This window comes from Octopus bimaculoides, chromosome 8 (assembly GCF_046866305.1).
Source record: "Octopus bimaculoides isolate indiv1 chromosome 8, ASM4686630v1, whole genome shotgun sequence".
Taxonomy (NCBI): Eukaryota; Metazoa; Mollusca; class Cephalopoda; order Octopoda; family Octopodidae; genus Octopus; species Octopus bimaculoides.
Genome location: NC_142935.1, coordinates 22510065 through 22533234, shown reverse-complemented (window position 1 = coordinate 22533234; position 23170 = coordinate 22510065). Strand labels below are relative to the sequence as shown.

The following is a 23170-nucleotide window of genomic DNA, read 5'->3' as shown; positions in this document are numbered from 1 at the left end:
GTTTAGGACCCTCCTGAGGGATGAGGAATGCCAGCTGGCTGCTGCCTTCCAACCCAGGTTTCGTCTCATCTGGTTGGATAAATATGACAACACCAAGTTCACTAAACACGGAGGGTAAGATCGAGGAGGCCATGAAGGAGCAGTCTGATGAAGTGAGCAGCAACAGTGGAGGCAGCAACAATGAAGAGGAGGAGGAAATTTCTTCAATGGTGTCACCCAGCCAAAAGAGAGCAGCAGGAGCCACAGGTCACTCAAGGACAAGGCCCAGAATCTGATCAAGACCTGGTTGGAGACCAACTCCAAGGGCTTCCTGACAGATGCTGTTTTCATGGGTGAGCAAGTGTTAGTGGACTTGTTCATCAAGTTTAACATAGCCAACCCCTCCTGTGCTGCAGTGGAGCATTTGTTCTCTGTGGGCAAGGACATCTTGAGGGTCAAGAGATCATCCCTGTCTGATGAAAAACTTTGACATGGTAATTTTCATGAAGAGAAACATGCATCTCATGAACAAAATGGAGAATGAGAAGACGAAAAATTAAATTATGTATATATCATGTTTTTCATTTAAAAACAAAAAAATTTTATGGCCACTTTATCAATAAACTTTTTTAGTTTAATACTAATAGCGTTTCATTTGAGTTTCTTTTTTTACCCTTTTCTGGCTCTAAAAGCATTTAAAAACCTTAAAAAGGGCCCAAACTATGAAATTAGCCTTTTTTTAGGTCTTTTAAAAGTTAAAACTATAAAATCAGCATTTTTAACTCTAAGACAAAACAAAACTATAGTTTTTGAGTTCTGAAGCTCTTAAAAAGACCAAAAAAGGCTGATTTTATAGTTTTGGCACTTTTAAAAGGTGGTTTTAGGTGGTTTTAGAGCAAAAACTGATTTTTTGTTTTTTTCTATAATAAAAATTAATGTTAACCATTTATCGATAACTTCTGTTACATTTTTAAAGAATTAACTGGTTAACAGTTATCGAAGTTCACTTTTTGGTTAATGGTTTAATGGTTAACAAAGTTAAGCTTTCAATTAACAGTGCCCACCTTTGCTCTTAGATACTACATTATCTAAAGTGTCCTTCCTTTTTCAAACAATATGATGTGTGACTTGAGAGTGAGAGATTTATCTGCCATATCTACCATGTCTAGTCATCATGTAGATGACCAAACCCACCCACTGACATCAGCTTGTCATTCAGTAAGTGATTCAGTTATCAGTGGCTCGTAAATAATACAAATAGAAGTAACGTTTTACTCACCTGTAAGTTAGCGTATTTCTCAATATCTTGCTGTAAGTAAAAGAAACCACAGAATGAGATGAATTCAAACAATGTCAGAAAGATGGAACAAGTCTCTACTAATATTATGAGTTTGACACAAAAAAATATACGTCAAAGTTAATAAATGATCAACATTTATTAATCCAATGCAAAATGGGGAGACAGCATTAGCAGCTAGACCATTTATGATAAGAAAAAAATATAAATTGGTGACTAGACAGAGTATAGAAATGGCTGTGTTGTTAAGAAATTCACATATGAAGTGAAATATTAAAAGACTGAGAAATGAAATTGAGTTGAAGAATCTAGTGCAGAAACGTGGTGCTACTCAATGGTACTTAAAATATATATTTTTTTACAAACTGATTTATGCCTCAGCTTAACACAAACACAAAACATATGTATAATATACAGAAAGTATATTCAGATGTTGAATTTTGACAAACAGATGAGGAAAATGGAAAATAGAGAGAGAGGTGTATGTATGAGTATGTGTGTATTACAATTCTATATTTAAGAGATGAGGAATTATGTACATTATTTACATTTGACAGATATTTGTCCTTAATTTGTTTGCTGTTAACACAACGTTTTGGTTGATATACCCTCCAGCCTTCATCAGGTGCCTTGGGAAAATTTCAAACCTGGTTTCTCATTCCTAACGTATTTTTCAATGTAATTATTATTATTATTATTATTATTATTATTAGTATTATTATTATTATTATTATTAACGTTGTGTTAACAGCAAACAAGATGAGGACAAATATCCGTCAAATGTAAATAATGTATGTGTGAATTATTTATATATTTTATATTGCATTTTGAGAACAAAACCATTGTTGGGTACATGTTTACAGTGGATCAATCACTGCTTCTCTGAATTTACAACATACCACAAAAGTAACAAGGATTGGCTATGTAACTCGGGCAAAACAAAAGCGCAAACGGTATTTTTGTTCAAAGGCGTCAGTTTGTGTCTTTGCTTTGTAATTTTTTTTTAAATATTTGCATTTTTTGTTTTAAAATATGCTCATATATACCCATATACATTTATAATACACGCACACAGAAATCAAGAGAACTTAAATACTGACCATCATCAATGCATCTTCTTGTAAAAGTTTTACAGAATGGTCACTAAATGTACTGGACATTTGGTGTTTCTTTTCTGAGGAATCCAACACTTGGAGTAGAAACTGTGATGGAGGTATGTATTCTTCTCCAGATTCTGATGAAATTGGAAATAACAGATTCGGTTAAATAATATTTCAAGAGGAATAGATACACTCACTTCAACCCTTTTAATACACTGAATTTGTTTCAATTAATTTTGAAAATAATGAAGAATTTAGTAAACTACCTTGTCATTGGTGTTTGGAACATAAATTAACATGAAATTTTGAAGGCTCTAATTTATACCACTTAAAAAGTTTGTATCATAGAACCATGAGGTGATCTGTTGGTATCAAAAAGATTAAGCAATACATATCTCTATATCAGGGGTTTTCAAACTTTTTGACTTGCAGACCCCTTTATATTTCAGGCTTATGAAATTTATACATAAATATTTGCTTAAAATAACATATATTTTTACATTTATTTATTTAACAGTATTTAACAGAATAGGTTTATTGTCAATTAAAAGATTTCAATTAAAAAACATATATAAAATCAAATTGCCCATAAAAAGTATTTGCTGTCCACGGACCCCCTGTCTTGTCCTTACGGACCCCCTGTGGTCCGCGGACCACAGTTTGAAAACCCCTGACCTAGGCCATATACATGACATTTAAAGGGCACCTTTTCGGCTAGCAGTTGCTCTCATAGTGACAGTGGCATCTATTTTGCAGTTAATCCTGTTGTTTCTTTCCAAAATCATTCTGGTAACTATGACCACTTCTACAAACAGTCTCTCACATGTTAACCACTCATCTTATTAATCCATTACCTACCAATGATCTCATATGAGATCACTTAAAAATTACAAATTTCGTAATTATCTGTCAATATTTACACATATCTAACCTTTTTGCTATATCTACTAAGTAGATTTCTCTGATATTCAAATGAGGTTTGCTAATTTTTCACCCAATATCTCGCTTATTTCTATTTAAAATGTTATTTTGAAATGTTATTTTGATCATTCCAGCGTGTTTCTAAGGCTGTTTTATGCTAGAAATCAAAGTTTCATAAAAAAAATTCCAGTTAATAGAATTATGGGAGGTAATGGGTTAAGATAATTATGACACTGTTGCTCTCTAATAGCAAATGCTAACAAAATTAATTATAAACTAGTATTGAAAACAGTAGAAAGAGTCCAAATCTTTGTTTGCATGATAAGAGAATTTACTATTAATGATCCAGGAGGTGGGCTGTGACATTGCATCTCCTTGTCTATTTCAATTCTTTATTTGAAATTATAAACTGAAATTTGGAAAAAGAAAATGGGGGGGGAAAAAACAAATTGAAGATTAGTCTCACCTGAGCAAAGGAATTTCATAATTGCTTCAGTACCTTGGGAACAAACCTCTGTAAAATGAAATAATAATAATGATAATAATAATAGTCCTTTCTACTATAGGCACAAGACTTGAAATATGGAGGGAGGAGACTAGTCAATTACATCAAGCCCAGTGCATAACTGGTACTTATTTCATCGAGCCTGAAAAGATGAAAGGCAAAGTCAACCTCCATGGAATTTGAACTCAGAACATTAAGATGGAATGCCACTAAGCATTTTGCCTGGCATGCTAATGATTCTACAAGCTCACTGCCTTAATAAAAATAATAATAATAATAATAATAATAATAATGAATGCTCTGATGCAGTACCAGGCAATGGCTTTCATGGCTTCTCATCTTAACTGATTGGAAGTGTTATCATGTACATTGCTTTGTCTTGGTATAAAAGATGGGCTACAGCAAATATTCTGCTCAATACCACAGATTTGCTTGTCAGTTGTTTGACCGTAACCAGTTGAGAAATGTCCCTTGGTGGTTGATCATATGTGCATCTCTGATCACGAGCAGAAGTAGTGGGGGAGCATCATAGCCATGTGTTGAGAGGAATTCTTTGGGGTTTAGATAATTCACCTCTGGAAACATGCGTGTTTTGTTCATCATCCTTAAACAAACCTTATTCAGGGACCTTTTGAAAGGGATGGGCTACTCAATCTGAAGATAATTCTAACTGGGCCCCATCTGCAAGGTCATGCGCTGTTAATCTTGATATGAGATCGCCATGTCGCGTACATATGGTTGTGATGCATGTGCCTAGTGCACCCTTATCAGACGGGTAGTCATGATGGATATACTGGGCTTCGTATATTTTACCCCAGTTTCACTTTGATGGTATGCACTGCTCTCTCACTCAATAACAATGAGAAGAAGAAGAAGAAAAGAAGCTGGTGGTGGTGCTGATGATAACAATGACAATGATGATAATGATAATGGTGATTATTTTCTAACGATGCATAAGGTAATGTATTTTCTGGAAACAATCAGTAAATGAAATCAATCTCAACATTAGGCCGGTTCTTATTTCATTGACCCTAAAAGGATGTAGTTGATGTCTCACCTGCAGGTGGATGAACCATATTTGCAGCATCCACAAGCAAGTTCTCTAAAGCACGCAATTTCCACAATTCAGTTGGCAGATTAGTTAATTGGTTGTTGGAGAGGTCAAGAGTTCGGAGGGACGATAAATTGCTGAGACTGGTGGGGATTTCTTTTAATTTATTTCCTGCAATACATAAGAAAACATGCATTTGTTAGAACCACTGACCTAGCCAGCAGAACATACATCACCATCATCATCAATACAACATAGAATATAATCAATACAGATGCTAACAACTAACTTAGCAACGAGCCTAAAGACTTAGCAATGCTAGAGACACTAATTAAATTTCTCACAAATCACACCCTGCCATCTTAAAAAAAAAATGTATCACATAAAAAAGAATGTGTATGGAAATATTCTTTTAAAATTACATTTACGAATTTGTTTTACTTTTTTTTTACTTTTACTTGTTTCAGTCATTTGACTGTGGCCATGCTGGAGCACCGCCTTTAGTCGAGCAAATCAACCCCAGGACTTATTATTTGTAAGCCTAGTACTTATTCTATCAGTCTCTTTTGCCGAACCGCTAAGTTACGGGGACATAAACACACCAGCATCGTTTGTCAAGCAATGTTGGACACACACACACACACACACAAACATACATACATATATACGACGGGCTTCTTTCAGTTTCTGCCTACTAAATCTACTTACAAGGCTTTGGTCGGCCTGAGGCTATAGTAGGAGACACCTGCCCAAGGTGCCACACAGTGGAACTGAACCCGGAACTATGTGGTTGGTAAGCAAGCTACTTACCACACAGCCACTCCTGCACCTATAGTATATTTGTGTTTTAATAATAAATCCATATATATAGCAGTGATATCTATATAAACATATGAAACAAAGAGTGTTTCATGCAACAACACACACACATGTAAGTATATTCAGAGGCATATTCATCAGATCACACAATACACACATTCATAAAAATACATACACCCATGTTTGAGTACACATCTACAAACACACAACATAGTATTCTCTAAAACTCTTAATAAGTAATATTATGTTAAACTCTTTACAGCTGTTTCTGAGGTAGGTGTTCATTAGTTGGAGTTTTGTGCATAGTATTTACATATGCATAAGGTACATTGGTGCAAGTTACTGTATATGAACAACATAAATCAAAGAAAATATTAATAATTACAAAACAAAAACAAAAAAAATTAATAACGACCAACAAGAAAAATTACCTTTGAGATTTAAAGACTGTAAAAACTTTAAATTTCCAATGGACTCTGGGATTTTCTTCAACTTGTTGCCTTCTAAATTTAAGACCTAGAAGAGAATGAGAAAGAAATATGATTTAGTAGATTATTTCAGAGCAAGACCAAATAAATAAATAAAATTCAATGCTCTATGGTGTGTGTTCAGGTCTGCCTCAAAGCAATAGAGTCAACCATTGTACAGCAGAAGTTCTTTTGCAGATTTTCTTTCAAGTTAGATTTCTATATAATGCTACTTTAGCTTTATGTATATGTAGCTTCAGGTGATGAGCTGGCAGAATCTATAGCATGCTGGGAAAAATGCTCAGTGGCATTTTGTCAGTATTTATGATCTGATTTCAAATTCTGTTGAGGTTGACTTTGTCTTTCCAACCTTTCAGGGTTGATAAAATAAGTACCAGTTGAACATTGGGGGTCAATGTAATTGACTTAACCCCTCCACTGAGCTTGCCAAATTTTGAAGCCAATATGTATAAGTAACTTAATTTCTGCCTTTGTAATTAAGCTACTAAGTACATGAAAAAAATTGCTGATTTTATCAAGTTTCCAGATAATGAGGCAACCGTAATTTCCAGGTTGTACCAAATAAATGCCATTTTTCTAGCACTAACACACAAACCAATGCCAACTGCAACACCTTGCAGACTGTGAAGTATGGTAGTAGCCTCAGCATTTGTATCTCACATTAAGACTAATTCATCAGCATGTTTATTCTGCATCTGTTATTGTGAAGGCTGGATATCTGGAGCTTCTTGATTTTGTGAGGGTAAAGCCATATTCTTTGTTGTATTCTACTGAGTTGCAGAGGACAGTTAAGAGAATAAAAAGAAAAGTGCAAGGGTGTCTTTTTGTAAAACATCCATAAGTATATTATTAGAAAATTCTGTGGCCCCATCAGATGAGTGCATTTTAGCTCAAGTGGTTTTGTAGAACATCACTACTGTATCTACTGTTTCTCAGAGGGTTCCATAGGCTAGCCAAAATCTTTTGCACTTTATCTCTAGCTCTTTCATCTGAACACTAACCAAAAGCTTCAAAACTATGTTGGGGTGGCACCTACATATGTACACTACATCATCATCGTTTAACGTCTGCTTTCCATACTAGCATGGGTTGGACGGTTTGATTGAAGACTGGTGAGCCAGAGGCTGCACCAGGCTCAATCTGATCTGGCAAAGTTTCTACAGCTGGATGCCCTTCCTAACACCAACCACTCTGAGAGTGTAGTGGATGCTTTTATATGTCACCGGCATGAGGGCCAGTCAGGCAGTTCTGGCAACGACCACACTCAAAAGGTGTTTTTTTACGTGCTACCTGCAAGGGAGCCAGTTCAGCAGCACTGGCAATGACCATGCTCAAATGTTGTTTTTCACGTGCCACCGGCACATGTGCCGGTAAGGCAATGCTGGCAACGATCACACTCGAATGGTGCTTTTCACATGCCATCGGTCCGGGAGCCAAGCTATGGTGCCATTTATAATGTACCTAGGAAAGAAAACATCACCAAGGGAAGATACAATAAACTTCTTAAAGTAGCAAACATCATTAGAAAAAACAGAGCTGACTTTGCTGAGCAGTGCTGGACACATAAGGAGGAGTTACTAAGTCAAGAACTTCCAATGGACACTTCGAAATAGTCATATATGCAATGACCCCCTTGCAAAAACGTATGTCAATTCGTTTACAGATGATACAGGATGTCACTGAGAAAAACTGCCATATATCATGGAAGACAAGAGATGGGTGGAGGATCAGAATCATGAGAACCCAAGCAAGCTCAACCTGATCCCTGTGATGATTATGGTGAGTAACATAGTTTTCAGTAAAAACTACTTGCTAAATCCATACCACCAGATGGTTTAACCTGGATATCAACTAAAGCATAAATAATGTGAATGAGAAATGGCATGCATGTTCCTCATTGCACTGGAGCTGTTGAAGTCCAATTCAACTGAAACTGTCACCTGTATGCATTTGGACTAATACCAAAATTATTTTAGAACAATGCTGAATATACTCTCTTACATTTGAATACCAAACTATTTGAGTAAAGCTTCTACGTGATTTAGTTTGTGTGCATGACACAAATTTCTCAAATGGCACAATGCCAATTTTGTAAACCAACCTGTATTACAATAACACTATTATGATAAATGCAGCTGCTCAAGAAGCTAGAAATACCAGCCAAATCTCTTTTTAATTACATCCTGCCATCTAATGAACACATTAGATAAAGAAGTATTAGATATCTCTAAAAGGATGGGATGGCCACGGCTGGAATACTTTTTGATTATAGGTCTGTTCTGTCACAGTTCACTTGGGGCTTAACAGCAACATAAAGAATATTATAATGTAATCATTCGAATTCCTAAAAAGACAACAGTAACATTTCTATTTACCTGTAAGCTGCGAACCTGGTCAATATTTTCTGGTAGATGTTTGATAGAATTATTGTGTGCATCAAGTACCTGGGAGTAAATGGTGAAGAAGATAAACAATTAGATATACATACATTCAAATCAATGATAGAACCTTTACATGGTCATTCAATCTGTTTGAAATAGCAAAGAAATTCCCTCAAATTATATCCGGCTATCTTGTTTTTCAAAAAAGGAAGAAAATAGGGAACGTTGTAGTGAAGGATCATCATCATCATCATCGTTTAACGTCCGCTTTCCATGCTAGCATGGGTTGGACAATTTGACTGAGGACTGGTGAACCAGATGGCTACACCAGGCTCCAATCTGATTTGGCAGAGTTCCCACAGCTGGATGCCCTTCCTAATGCCAACCACTCCGAGAGTGTAGTGGGTGCTTTTACATGCCACCGGCATGAAGGCCAGTCAGGCGGTATTGGCAACGGCCATGCTCAGAATGGTGTATTTTTTACGTGCCACCTGCACAGGAGCCAGTCCAGCGGCACTGGCAACGATCTCGCTCGAATGTCTTTACACGTGCCACCGGCATAAGTGCCAGGAAGGCGATGCTGGGCACAGGTGCCATCACGATTTCGCAGGATATATATGTATAAATGTATAAAATAGATGGTTATTGTTGGAATATTTTTGACTATAGATCCACTTGGTCAGGACTGACTCGGGACTAAACAACAACAATTTAAACATAGGAGATGTAGCTCTTCACTTACACATGCTTGGCTAAATACATAATTTGCCGAGTTGTACATACTTTCTGAGAGCTTGTCATGTTAGCGAAAGAAAGGGATGTACAATTTTTCCCTTCAGAATGCAGGGTAGTTACTGTGGAATGTTAGAGAATTAGTTATGAGTGAATGAGCATCAAGGAAATAGATCTCTCTATTTGTGTGTCAGGATGTTGACAGAAGTAAAGTGTTGAGTGAAAGACCACATGAGAGCAAGCATCACTACATGGTGTTATGGATGATGGCAGGAGAGAATCATCATCATCATTTGATGTCTGCTTTCCCTGTTGGCATGGGTTGAACAGTTTGATAAGATCTGATGTGCTACAGGGCCATATCAAGCTTCAATGAAAGTGGCGAGCTGGCAGAAATGTTAGCACGCCAAGCGAAATGCTTAGCGGTATTTTGCCTGTCTTTACGGTCTGAGTTCAAATTCCGCCGAGGTCGACTTTGCCTTTCATCCTTTCGGGGTCGATAAATTAAGTACCAGTTATGCACTGGGGTTGATGTAATCAACTTAATCTCTTTGTCCCCTCTATGTTTAGCCCCTTGTGGGCAATACAGAAATATGAAAGCTTTGGCATGTTTTCTACAGTTGGATACTCTTCCTAATGTCAACCACCCTACAATGTGTACTGGGTGCTCTGTTTTCATGCCACCAGCACAAGTGAAGTCACTAAGTTGCAAAACAATAAAAGAATAGAAAACGAAAAAGAGCCTATGACTAAGTGAGGGGGAGTATTAGAAATGAGGAGGAGGCTGAATGCCAGGTTTGAGAGACTAAAATATAATAGAGGGACACACAGAGGTGTCTTGCTATAGAAGAGATACATGGCTACCCCACATCATATAAGGCTGAGTAGTGGTAAGTGTAGTAGAAGTGTGTTGGATATCTATCCAGTCAAGCTGCTTGCACAGACTCCCATGACTCTCTGTCACGATTCATCTAATTTCATTATTTGAATAGGGAGCTTGAGTCCAAATGACTCCTTCATTAGCTGATTACACAACCGTGGATGCCACCGCTATATAAGCACTGCAGTTACTCTCTCGATAGAGCTTGGTGATTGTGAGCATTGAGCTCCTAGGATCCCTCTGTTCAGCATTGATATAAGAATGAATCAGTTTATCTCTTCCACTTCCTCTTCACAATCTGCAGTACTGCAGTCCCGTGACTTCACTGTATCCTTGGCAGGATAGCTAAATGGGTGTTATGTTATACCAAAGGGCAGCCTATAAGTATGTAGGACATGGTTGTGACTCTGGTGGGTATTTTCAAAGTACCCACATTGGATATTAAATAGATGCAATGTGTGTGTGTGTGTGTGTGTTTTATTTTTGTTTTGTTTCCTTGAACCCTACTTCATTGTGCTGGTGGCACTAGCACCAGTGAGGTCACCAAGTAACTCACAAGACAAGACCCGCTCAATTGGGCTCAGAATTGTATTGAGGGAGGTCGCTTTGTGCCAGGTGATGAGAAGTTAGAGTATGAATACAGGGTCATAATAGGTGTCATGGAGTAAAGGAGATACACGGTTATCATCGTTCATCGTTCAACGTCCGCTTTCCATGCTAGCATGGGTTGGACGATTTGACTGAGGACTGGTGAACCAGATGGCTACGCCAGGCTCCAATCTGATTTGGCAGAGTTTCTACAGCTGGATGCCCTTCCTAATGCCAACCACTCCAAGAGTGTAGTGGGTGCTTTCATGTGCCACCGGCACGAAGGCCAGTCAGGCAGTACTGGTAACGGCCACGCTCAAAATGGTGTATTTTATGTGCCACCTGCACAGGAGTCAGTCCGGCGGCACTGGCAACGACCTCACTCGAATGTCTTTTCACGTGCCACCGGCACAAGTGCCAGGAAGGCAACACTGTATATCTTTTAATATTATTTTTAGTAGTAGTACAATATGGTTTTCTTAAGCTACAAACTATATCCCAAGTATTGTACACTAAAAATTAACTCATATGGATTATGAATAGTACATCTCAAGAATTGCAAGTTATTAAAACTGAAAAATTGAAGGTATAGAAATTCAGTAGGATTCACAGAAACTCTAGGCCAAGAGCTAGAGTACACATACACACACACACTCTCTCTCTCTCTATCTCTCCACGTACACATTATATACAAAAGATACGAAAGCATGACTTACCCGAATTTTTACCAAATCACTCATTCCACAATCACCAGCTTTTAGAGAAGTTAACCAATTATCATGAAGCAACAAAATCTGAAGTGATAAAAAAATATTCTTTTAGAAAGTAAAAACAAAATTAAAAAATCTAAATAGAACTTGGAAAATACATCAATACAATAAAGTTTTTTTTCTTTTCATTTAATCTATAACTGACACTCAAAGCAAGATAATGATGAATTGTAGTGCACCCGAGCACAATACAGAGTAATTTCATTATCATATAATTAATTAAAAAGAACAGGAATAAATAAGTATTACGTTTGACAGAGTAAGCTGAATGCTGAAGGCCTAGTCATAGGTCAGCTGAAAGCAAGGCTGGTCTGAGCTGAACAGCAACAGCAAATACAGTAACAACTTTACTCAATATTTCCTTAAGCTGATCAAATCATGTCTTACCTCTTTGTTCAGGACTTTACAGAGAGAGAACACATTGGAAGGGATCTGGAAATAGACGTTGTAAGAGTCAGAATGATGTTTTATTATTATTATTATTATTATTATTATTATTATAATTATTATCATTGCTATTTTTTTCTTTTTTTTTACACTAGGCAGTAGGCCTGAAATTCTTGGGGAGGGGGCCAGTCGATTAGATCAACCCCAGTATGAAACTGGTATTTAATTTATCGACCCTGAAAGGATGAAAGGCAAAGTCGGATGGTGAGGAGGAGGAGGAAGAAAAGGGGGAAGGGAAGAAAGAAGAGGAGGAAGAGGGGAGGGGGGGTGAAAAACAGGGGACGAAGACAAGGAGGAGGGGACAAAGAAGAAGAGGAGATGAAGAAGAAGAGGGTATGAAGACGAAGAGGAGGAAACGATGAAGAAGAGGAGAAGGGGACAAAGAAGAATAGGAGGGAACAAAAAAGAGGGGATGAAGAAGAGGAGGGACAAAGAAAAAGAGGAGATGAAGAAGAGGAGGAGAAGGGGATGAAGAAGAGAAGTAAGGAGAAAGAAGCGGGGAAGAGGAAGAGGAGGACGAAGAGGTGGAGGGATGAAAAAGAGAAGGAAGGAGAAAGAAGAGGAGAGGAAGAAGAGGAGGAGGGGTAACCATTGTTGCTGTCACATTTTTCCTATCATCATTACTGTTATCCCTATTGTCACTAGCAACATATTTGCACATAATCTTCATCATCATCATAACTATACTCATCACCATTATCCTCAAAGCCATAGTTACCATCACCACCACCACCATCATCATCATCATCATCATCATCATCACTGTCCTTATTAATATCACCCATCATCAGCATCTTGTTCCGATTCAGATAATGTTTATTTCTGTTCACATTGATTTTTTCTTTTTTTTTTTTTTTTTGCTACTGAATTCCTGCTAATATTAGTAGTCACCATAGCAACCAACTGTAACATGAAATGTCATTATAAACAGCCTAAGCCACTGCAACAAAAACAACAACAGCACAAATATTTTGTCTGTAAACTCAAAGTGACATTAATAACTGGATGATTGTCAGCAATGAAGTTACCATCATCATCATCATCATCATCACCACCATCTCAGTGGTGCCAGATAATAAGGTGTTTACTATATTCGTCAGTTCACTTGTTACCATTTCCCCAACATCTGACACTTCTGTATGCCTTAAGAAATGTTAGAACATTGCCTTACACATTTTTACATTAGTCATTATTGTTTAACGTTTGCTTTCCATGCTAGCATGGGTTGGACGATTTGACTGAGGACTGGCGAACCAGATGGCTACACCAGGTTCCAATCTGATTTGGCAGAGTTTCTACAGCTGGATGCCCTTCCTAACGCCAACCACTCTGAGAGTGTAGTGGGTGCTTTTACGTGCCACCGGCACGAAGGCCAGTCAGGCGGTACTGGCAACGGCCACGCTCAAAATGGTGTATTTTATGTGCCACCTGCACAGGAGCCAGTCCAGCGGCACTGGCAATGACCTCGCTCGAATGACTTTCCATGTGCCACCGGCACAAGTGCCAGGAAGGCGAAGCTGTGGCACAAGTGCCAGGAAGGCAAAGCTGCGGCACAAGTGCCAAGAAGGCGAAGCTGCGACACAAGTGCCAGGAAGGCGACGCTGGTAACAATCATGCTCGAACGGTGGTGCCATCATGTGGTTAATGTTATCGTTTAGACCCACTTCAAATCATCAGTGGTTTTCAGTTGGTGCCTCATGGTGCATTAGTGTTCCACAAGGGGTATATAGATATAATTTAGATTTTTAAAAACATCATTTAAGGATTTAGAAAAATCTGTACTTGAATGTCTTGAAAAATGTAATATTCAAAAATTTTTTACACACAAGTATCTTTTATCTTTTACTTGTTTCAGTCATTAGACTGCGTCCATGCTGGGGGGTTATTGCTTCTGTGAGGCCCAACATTCCCTTGTTGAGCCTCACGGAGGCAATAGACAATTTGGCATTATGTCGTGCTTGAGAAGAAGACTCATGAAGCCAAGCAAAATCGCAGTCGTGGCAGATACTGATGTCACGCAAATTGGCACGTAAACACACCCATTACACTCTCGCAGTGGTTGGCATTAGGAAGGGCATCCAACCGTAGAAAACCATGTCAAATCAAACTGGAGTCTGGCGCAGCTTTCCAGTGTGCCAGCCCAGTCAAACCATCCAACCCACGCCAGCATGGACAACAGACATTGGGCAAAAGCCTCATGTTATTAGTATTATCATATATATATATATATATATATATATATATATACACACACACACAGCAGACTTCTTCCAGTTTCCTTCTATCAAATCCACTCACAAAGCTATAATAGAAGACACTTGCCCAAGCTGCCATGCAGTAGGACTGAACCCAGAACCATGTGGTTGGAAAGCAAGCTTCTTAACCACACAATCATACCTGTGTCTATAATTAACAAAGTAAAGATAAGCGATAGTTTTGAACATTTTTGCTAAATTTTAAATTTTAAAATAGTTTTTTTTTTTTTTATAAAGTTTACTATATAAAAACTATCAATAGTTTTTGTTTGGTCTAAGGTACATCATGAAGTCCCCAAAAAAAAAAATTGATGAAAAATGATTCATATCAAGTATATCTAGAGAACAAAGTTAACTGATCAGATAAATTGCTTTCTTCTGGCAGCAGATCTTATTTTGTACAGCTACATGCAGTGATTTATCATATTAGAGATCTGTGTGTGATAGTTTGAACATTTTTCTTTCATGCTGTCAGTTATTTACTGGAGCAGAACAGTGGTTATTTTAGCAGGCAAAGTATTTCATGGAATTCAATGTGTTTCGACATAACTGGTAGCTTGTCATAGTACAGATTGTATCAAAGACAATAGAGTTTCAATGTTTGGTGCTGCACCTATTCTAATGAGTCATCATCATCACTATCATCATCATTTAACATCTGTTTTCCATGCTAGCATGGGTTGGACAGTTCAATGGTAGCTGGTGAACCAGAGGACTACACCTCATTCCAATGTCTGCTTTGGCCTGGTTTCTACAGTTAGACGTGTATCGTCACAGGTCAGAAAATAGAAAGACAATACCACATTGGCTAGGATAGTGTGTATGTAAGAAGGTTTCGGATATAAGTGTTTACAAGGATGTAAGAAATATCAGAAGGCAATATCTTTTTTTTTATAAACATAACAATTTATTTGTTGATAGTAAATCACACACATGTGGTAGTAGAAAAAAAAAACACCACAAAGTATTAAGTATTCAAGTTAAACAATGAGTTGTTGACAAGAAAATATGCTCAAGGTCACAAAATACAGATTGATTCTAAGTTAGTTAACATCAGCAATGACACAAGAAGAAGGGAATGGCATTTTCAAGCAATGACAATAACAAGAAAATCTTCCTTTACCTCACTAATTTGACTGTTGGAAATATCAAAGATAGGTTCTGGATTATCTTCTGCCTATGAAAAGAAGAGATTTGCAGGTTACAAACACCTATAAAAATTTAAATACATATACATACATTTTGATATTTAACTTGACCAAGTATTACAGTGGGTGTAGTATCAGACTAAACACTTTACAGAATTTAGTCCCTTACTCCTATGTACTGAGTTCAAGTCCTTTTGGAATCAAATTTTGCTTTTCTGCACCCATGGCCAATAAAATAAATACAAGATATTTTAGTACTGTGTCAATCTAATGTAGAAATTTCAGGACTTGTTTATGCCAGTGTAAAAAAAAAAAATAATATTGAGGAACAATCTTCTTTTCTTACAATTGTTTCTAATATAGGTACAAGGCCTGAAAGTTGGGAGAAGGGGACAATCAACTCTAGTGTTCAACTACTACTTATTTTAGTGACCTTGAAAGAATAAAAGGCAAAGTTGGCCTCAACAGAATTTGAACTCAGGACATAAAGAGTTGGAAGAAATGCTATCAGGCATTGTGCCCAACACACTAATGGTTCTGTCAGCTTCCCTTTGGATGATTCCACCAGCTTGTGTTCCTTTCTTACAATAAAAATCATAGTAGATCAACTCAGCTGTGATGGTTTAGTAATTTAAAGTACAGTAGTTCAAATTCCATCACTGCTTCACTCAATTCTCAACAAATTCATCTCTCTATAGACAAGTTCCATAATTTTTTTTGTTTCTGTTAATTTTATATACCTGTCAGAATATGAATAAAGCTAATCAAGAGAGAGGTGTCAATTGGTTAAACAAATTCTTTCATTGAGAGTCTATCAGAGCAAAGGGTTTTGTTAATTTGCAGGTCGGGGGTGGCAGGGTCAACATTTCTTTGCCTGTTTTGCATGCTTTCTCATAGAGTTGGCTTTTCTTCTTAGATGGGAAAATCCTCTTCCTTTTTCTACCCTTTGCAATGTCCCAGGTAGTTTACCAAGCTATAATAGTTTACTTTGCATAATCTCCTCCTGGTCTCAATAAGATGTAGCATTACTGGTTGTGGCCAGGAGAGAGGACACCCAGTCACTGAAATTCTGGTTTTGATGTCAAAACAAGTCTTTTGGCCATCTTTGAAGCTGCAACCAGAAGCGTTAGTTGTGGTGCTTTTGAAACAAAACCCTCTGACACCTGCTCTCTCTCTCTCTACTTTACAAGTTCTTTTGGGCAGAAACCCTTAAATGTGCTTTTCAAGTTTTTCTGGACAGAAACCCTCAGCTAAGCCTCTAACACCACTCCTATGTTCTTTCCATCTGTGTCCTTGATGGGATACCATTCTGGTATGGTTCTGAAATCTTCAGCAGTCCATTAGCCCTCATTCAATTACTTGCCATTCCTGGTTACTTTGGTACACATTACCTGCTTATACTGTGCCCCAAAAGTGATGACAAATCAATAGTTAGTTATTGCCAATATGTTTGTTGTGACCCTCGCAATTCACTGACAAAAGTTCTGTGACACTGCATGGGCTGGTGTGTTATTACTAACTTACACAGCATCTTAGAGTCCTCAGTTTCAAAATAATAACCATGGTAGTTTCTTATTTAAGCGCAAGATCAGCAATATTGAAGGGTGAGGGGTAGCAAATACAATCAACCCCAGTACTTGACTGGCACTTTATTTCATTAATCCCAACAGAATAATGATCACAGTTGACTGCAACTGAATTTGAACTCACAATATAAAGAGCCAAAGCAAACAACGCAAAGTATCTTGTACAATTTTGTCAGCCCACCAACTTTGTTTCTGATTTAGGCACAAGGCCAGGAATTTTGAGGGGTGGGGTTAGTCAATATCTTCAACCCTAGTATTTCACTGGTACTTTATTTTATCAGTGCCAAATGGATGATAGGCAAAATTGACCTCAGTGGAATTTGGATTCAGATCATAAAGAACCAAAAGAAATACTCAAAATATTTTCTCCAACACTAACAATTCAAACAACAACATGAAATTCAAATAATCCATACATCTTCCCTACCCACTATTCTTGAAGGTGTCATGGAAGTAGATTCCTTAGGCATCTCCTCTATAGGGTCCTGTCAGAAGCAACTGTCATTAGACCTTCTGGCTGGCTTCCAAAGGATGACCAACTGAGACTCTGGTTAGTATCCCAACACCTCATTCTTGGTCTACCCTTATGTCTGTTGCTGGTTGGCTCACCTTGAAGAATCTGTCATACAATTCGTACCCATGGCACTATAATCACATGTCCATCGTATTGGAGCTATGACTTTTCAATGTGGAGCAATAGCAGCATGCTCTAGAGCAGGGGTTTTCAAACTGTGGTCCGCAAGGACAAGACAAGAGGTCTGTAGACAGCAAATACTTTTTATGGGCAATTTGATTTTATATATGTTTTTTAATCGAAATCTTTTAATTGACAATAAACCTATTTGTTAAATACTGTTAAATAAATAAATGCAAAAATATATGTTATTTTAAGCAAATATTTATGTATAAATTTCATAAGCGTTTATAAGGGGTTCCCTAAGGTAAAGCCTGAAATATAAAGGGGTCCGCAAGTCAAAAAGTTTGAAAACCCCTAATTTTGCTCTAGAGATCCTTTGGAAGAACCCTAATTCAGCCACTTGTCTTCATGATCATACTCTTTCAGACATTACTCAACGTTCGTGACCATAAGTGAAGACAGGCACGAAAACCAAAACCTTTTAATTCTATTAGTTAAACGAACATCACTGATTACAAGGTCAAAGGTGAAAGAAGTAAAAATAACAATGTGTCAGAAATACTCACTAAATGCATCTGATATTCAAACCGCCGCTTTGCCTCATCACTTTGCTTCCGGAAGAAAGACATCTTTTTATCGGTTGGGGAAGGAAGAGAGGATTTCGATTGTTTCCGAGAACTGCTTGAAGCACCTGTGTCAGTATCAAGGTCACTATCTGATGAAGAATTCTGCAAATGATCTGGTGCACATTTACTGCGTCTCTGGCCCATACTCTTTCACAGCAACTGCGTAAAAGACATGTAAAAAAAAATAAATACACTAAAATAACTTTGAGACACACTAAACTAATCACTCAATGTAAATGACTGGCTTAAAAAGAATGCCTTTGGTTAAAAAAAAACAAAACAAAACAAAACAACAAAACAAGTAATGCATCTTGGGAACTGGATTTCTTTCATTTCTTTTACTTGTTTCAGTCATTGGTCTGTGGCCATGTTGGAGCACCACCTTGAATGGTTTTGTCAAACAAAAAAAAAAAAAATGGACCCCAGTACTTAGCCTTTTTTTTTTAAAGCCTGGTACGTATGCTATCAGTCACATTTGCTGAACTGCTAAATTATAGGGATATAAACAAGTCAACAGCAATTGTCAAGTGGTGGGAGCAGTGGGAGGATAAACGCACACATGCACATCTATCTATCTATCTATCTATATATATATATAACAAAGTAAAGTTGTAAGATACCGCACAAGTGGAAATATATATGAAAGAAGGTGTGAAAATGCAATTTTAAAGATGTTTATTCACTTGACCGGTTTCACTTTTTTTAGAAAAAGATTATCAAAAGTAAAATGCTTAGCTTTGTATAAGCTTTGTTGTGTTAAGTACTGGTGGTCACAAAAGTATTAAAATACAGTTATACATTCTTTGATAATAATAAGAAAATGTTAAAAACAGTTTACAAGAAAGTATTTAAGAAAGTATTCAACAAAAAGTATTAGGAGTTCAATATAAACCATGTTTGTTTGGTAGTATGTATATACACAGAAGGAGACATATTTAAGAATTAACAAAAAATTGGAGAAATTTTTCTGTCTTGTGTGTAGCTAAGGAATGTTTGCTATTTTAAGGGACAGTGCCAGAGGTTGGTTGGGGGTGAGAAGGAAGAGCAATGTGGAATTAAAAGGATTTTTTTTGTTTCTGGGCTAGTCTGTCATGGTTCAGTGGTTTATGGGACTGGTCTTAGAGGTCAGAATGGTGTGAGTGTGTGTGTGTGTGTGTGTATATACTTGTGTTTGTGTGTGTGGGCCGTTTTTGATTGGTCCAAGAGTTTATTGTGTATATGGGTCTGTGTGTGTTTTATATTTGGTAGGATGGTGTGTGTATATGTGTGCACATTTGTGTGTGTGTGTGTGTGTGTGTTGGTGGGGGATGTTAAATGCGCACACATATACACACACCATCCTAAGTGAATAAACATCTTTAAAATTGCATTTTCAAACCTTTTCATTTATATATATATATATATATATATATATATATATATATATATATATATGTATGATAGATGCATGGCTCAGTGCTTAAAACGTCGGGTTCACAATCATGAGGTAGTGAATTCAATTTCTGGACCAGATTGAGTTGTGTTCTTAAACAAGACACTTTATTTCAGGTTGCTCCAGTTCACTCAGCTGTAGGAATGAGTTGTGACATCACTGGTGCCAAGCTGTATCAGCCTTTGCCTTTCCCCTGGATAACATTGGTGGCATGGAGAGGGTAAGGCTGGGTTGCATGGGCGATTGCTGGTCTTCCATAAACAACCTTGCCTGGATCTGTACATCGGTGGGGAACTTTCTAGGTGCAATCCTATGTTCATTCATGACTGAAGGGGTGGGGGGAGGGTCTTTACTCTTTACCCCATATGATAGGCTTCCACACAGTTTCCGTCTACCAAATTCACTCATCATAAGTCATCAGTCAGCCTAGGGTTACAGCAGAAGACATTTGCTCCAAGGTGCCGCATAGTAAGACTGAACCTGAAACAACATGGTTACAAAGCAAACTTCTTAATGACACAACCATGCTCGCACCTATAATAGTCACGAACACATTTTTATGTGATTGGAATAGTTGTGAGCAATGAACCAAATTTTTCATATTTTACTTGAATCCTAGGTGTGGCATATAAGCCCATTGCTGTCATACAAAAGACATAAGAATGTATGTATAAACTTCCTTTTAGTATAAATGTAATCCGATCAACGGAACAGCCTGCTTGTGAAATTAACGTGCAAGTGGCTGAGCACTCCACAGACACGTGTACCCTTAACGTAGTTCTCAGGGAGATTCAGCGTGACAGAGTGACAAGGCTGGCCCTTTGAAATATAGGTACAACAGAAACAGGAAGAAAGAACGAGAGAAAGTTGTGGTGAAAGAATACAGCAGGGTTCGCCACCATCCCCTGCCGGAGCCATGTGGAGCTTTAGGTGTTTTCGCTCAATAAACACTCACAACGCCCGGTCTGGGAATCAAAACTTCGATCCTACGACCGCGAGTCAGCTGCCCTAACCACTGGGCCATTGCGCCTCCACAGTATAAATGTAATAAGCAAGCAGCATTATGTAGCTTGTGAAATTACTTACTGAATAAGGAAGACTTTACATCATTGTGATGAGATTTTGTTAATAGAGTAACTACTATGTATAAATAACTGCAGCAGGCCTTGACCTAATGTGGCTTGTCTTGGCTTGACTTAATGAGAAAAAAAATGCCAGTAGGAAGTAGCTAAAGATAACAGTTGATAAGGGAGTGAATTAACTGATGGACAGCAAGCGAAGAGTTAATTACTAGATGACCTCTTTTACAAACAGTGACAAGTGATATAGTATATAGTCTCTTGCTTCAAGTAATTTCTCTGATAGCATCTAGAAGGAAAATAAATCATGTTCACCATTTTCGTGCCAGCTTTTAGCACCAGGGTTTTCCCACTCCTATTTATGAAAGCTTCATGCTGCCACTGTTGATTAAGCACCTGATCAGTCCTAACTGAACAGATCTATGATAAATCTAACCTTGACCATCTTGTCGCTTGATTTCTTGTTGGTCCATGCCTCACACAATGTCTTCAAAAGGTACTGACCAAAGAATATACATCGAAGATACTAGGTCCACAGAATTTTAACTTATTTTGTTATAAATATTACACTGACTCCTCCAACAAGGCCCTCAATCAATTTTCCTTACCTTATTTAAGAAAAAAAAAGAAAGAAAGAAAAAGGCTCCAATCCATTTGGGAGAAGGTTAACCTGCAAAAGATTGGCAATGTATGTTTGGGGTTAAGGAAATTAATCACTCAGCCACTCGATACAATGGAAATCAAAACAACCAGTGAGCGTGGCCTTCTGAGGTGCTTCAGGTGATTGTGGTGGTGGTGGTGGTGGTGGTGGTGGTGGTGGCAGTGAGGGTATGAGAGCCATCATCGCAATAACCAAATAGTCAATTTAGTTGATATTAAATTAAAAATATAGGTGAAAAACAAGCAAAAAAAAAAAAAATCCAGAAATATTCAATTCCTGGAAAGCTAGGATTGAAGAGTGTTCACTATGGAGTGACATAAGTGATCAATGTATTGATTCTGTTTAAGGTGAAATTGATAAACTCATGGCAGTAGAGGTCATTTTAGCTACAGTAGAAGCAGCAGATGGAAGAGCTAATAATCAGATGGGCATTCTCCATCTACTCTTTCTGCTGGAAGTACCTAATGGACTATGAATTCCCAAGCTGTTTCCACAAGGTACCATTTCACAATGTTCCAAAAATTATGGAAAAACCATACCTGTATTTTATGGAAAACGCTATTAACTCTAATTTTAATAATTGCTTTAATCCTTTAGCCTTCAGGTTACTCTGTCAAATGTAAATGCTTATTTATCCATATTGTTTCGCATTAATTGAGCTTATGTAATCTTGTAACTTTGAGATTTTGGTGATGTGATCGTGTGATTGTGTACTTTTAGACTGACATTGTAAGGTAGGTGGAAAAGGTTGGATCTGATCAATTTGAACATAAAAAACAAGTAGAATATTTGTGCTGGATATGATTGGTTTAAATTTTAATGGGTTAAAGAGAAAAATTATTTACATAAAAAGACATGTGACAACATTATTTTGACAATGGTGAAAATGAATTTCTTACAAAATAAATTTTTATTAAATTTCAGTAAAGTCTAGGGTTCTCGTAGAACCCCAGAATTTTTTCATGGAATCCACCTTGGGAAACACTATACCAGTCTATTAGTTGTTCCATCAGCATGTTCTTCTGAAACTAAAATGACCTCTACTTCTCTGTTTAGGAAAGGGCTTTTTTTAATTTTTTTTTTTTTTATGAATTTGAATATGGGTGTATGAAGTAAGTGCATTACTTCCAACAATTATTCATGCAAATTTACTATTTTTTCCAGAGTCACTCAACAGATGTAAGCATTTAAATATGAACAAAAAACAAATAAGCACTGCTCATGTTGGGAATTATAAAACAGCAGAAGACTACAATAACAGCAACAACAACACATCAAACAAAGTATTGTTAGGTAGTCACTAATTGCAACAACAAAAACCAACATGGAAGGAAAGAAATTAATAGTTAAGAAGAAAAATTATTCAGTTTCTCCTTTTGTTCTTATTTATCATTTAGTCAGGAAAAGGACAACAGCTCTGAAGCCTTTATTTAATTTTTTTTTTTTTTAGGGCCTCCAAGATAAGGAGGATGAAAGGTAGTCAACTATCATCAAACTGAACATCTGGCCCAAATTCTTGTAGTGGAAAGAACTTTGCTAAAGGCATATAAAAGGACCCAAAGTGGTAATATTAAATTCACAGATGGATTAAACTAAAAACTCAGAATAAATTCCATGAGGCATCCTATCTAACAATTCCACTTATCCACTGCCCTGGATTTGGAGGGACTTTATTTCATCAACCTCACAAAGACAAAAGGCAAATTTATGCATCTGTATATTAGATTTCTGTTAGCTCCAACTAGTGTGACTGATTGATTGATTCAGTGGATAAATGGGTGGAAGGAT

At 37.3% G+C, this 23170-nt stretch overlaps 1 protein-coding gene across 9 annotated transcripts in view; it reads right to left on the bottom strand.

Moving 5' to 3' along the window:
• LOC106871984 (E3 ubiquitin-protein ligase LRSAM1) overlaps window positions 1-23170 on the bottom strand; it is an 82131-nt gene that overhangs the window by 19511 nt on the left and 39450 nt on the right. For all 9 annotated transcript variants that reach the window (XM_014918780.3, XM_014918802.3, XM_014918788.3 and 6 more), the window contains 10 exons: window positions 18151-18369; window positions 15337-15390; window positions 11899-11943; window positions 11458-11535; window positions 8536-8604; window positions 6104-6188; window positions 4860-5024; window positions 3764-3811; window positions 2377-2510; window positions 1259-1288 (listed from right to left, as the gene is read on the bottom strand). In XM_014918780.3, coding sequence (XP_014774266.1) covers window positions 1259-1288; window positions 2377-2510; window positions 3764-3811; window positions 4860-5024; window positions 6104-6188; window positions 8536-8604; window positions 11458-11535; window positions 11899-11943; window positions 15337-15390; window positions 18151-18354 — 912 coding nt within the window. In that variant the 5' untranslated portion in view covers window positions 18355-18369. The remainder of the gene's footprint in view (window positions 1-1258; window positions 1289-2376; window positions 2511-3763; window positions 3812-4859; window positions 5025-6103; window positions 6189-8535; window positions 8605-11457; window positions 11536-11898; window positions 11944-15336; window positions 15391-18150; window positions 18370-23170) is intronic.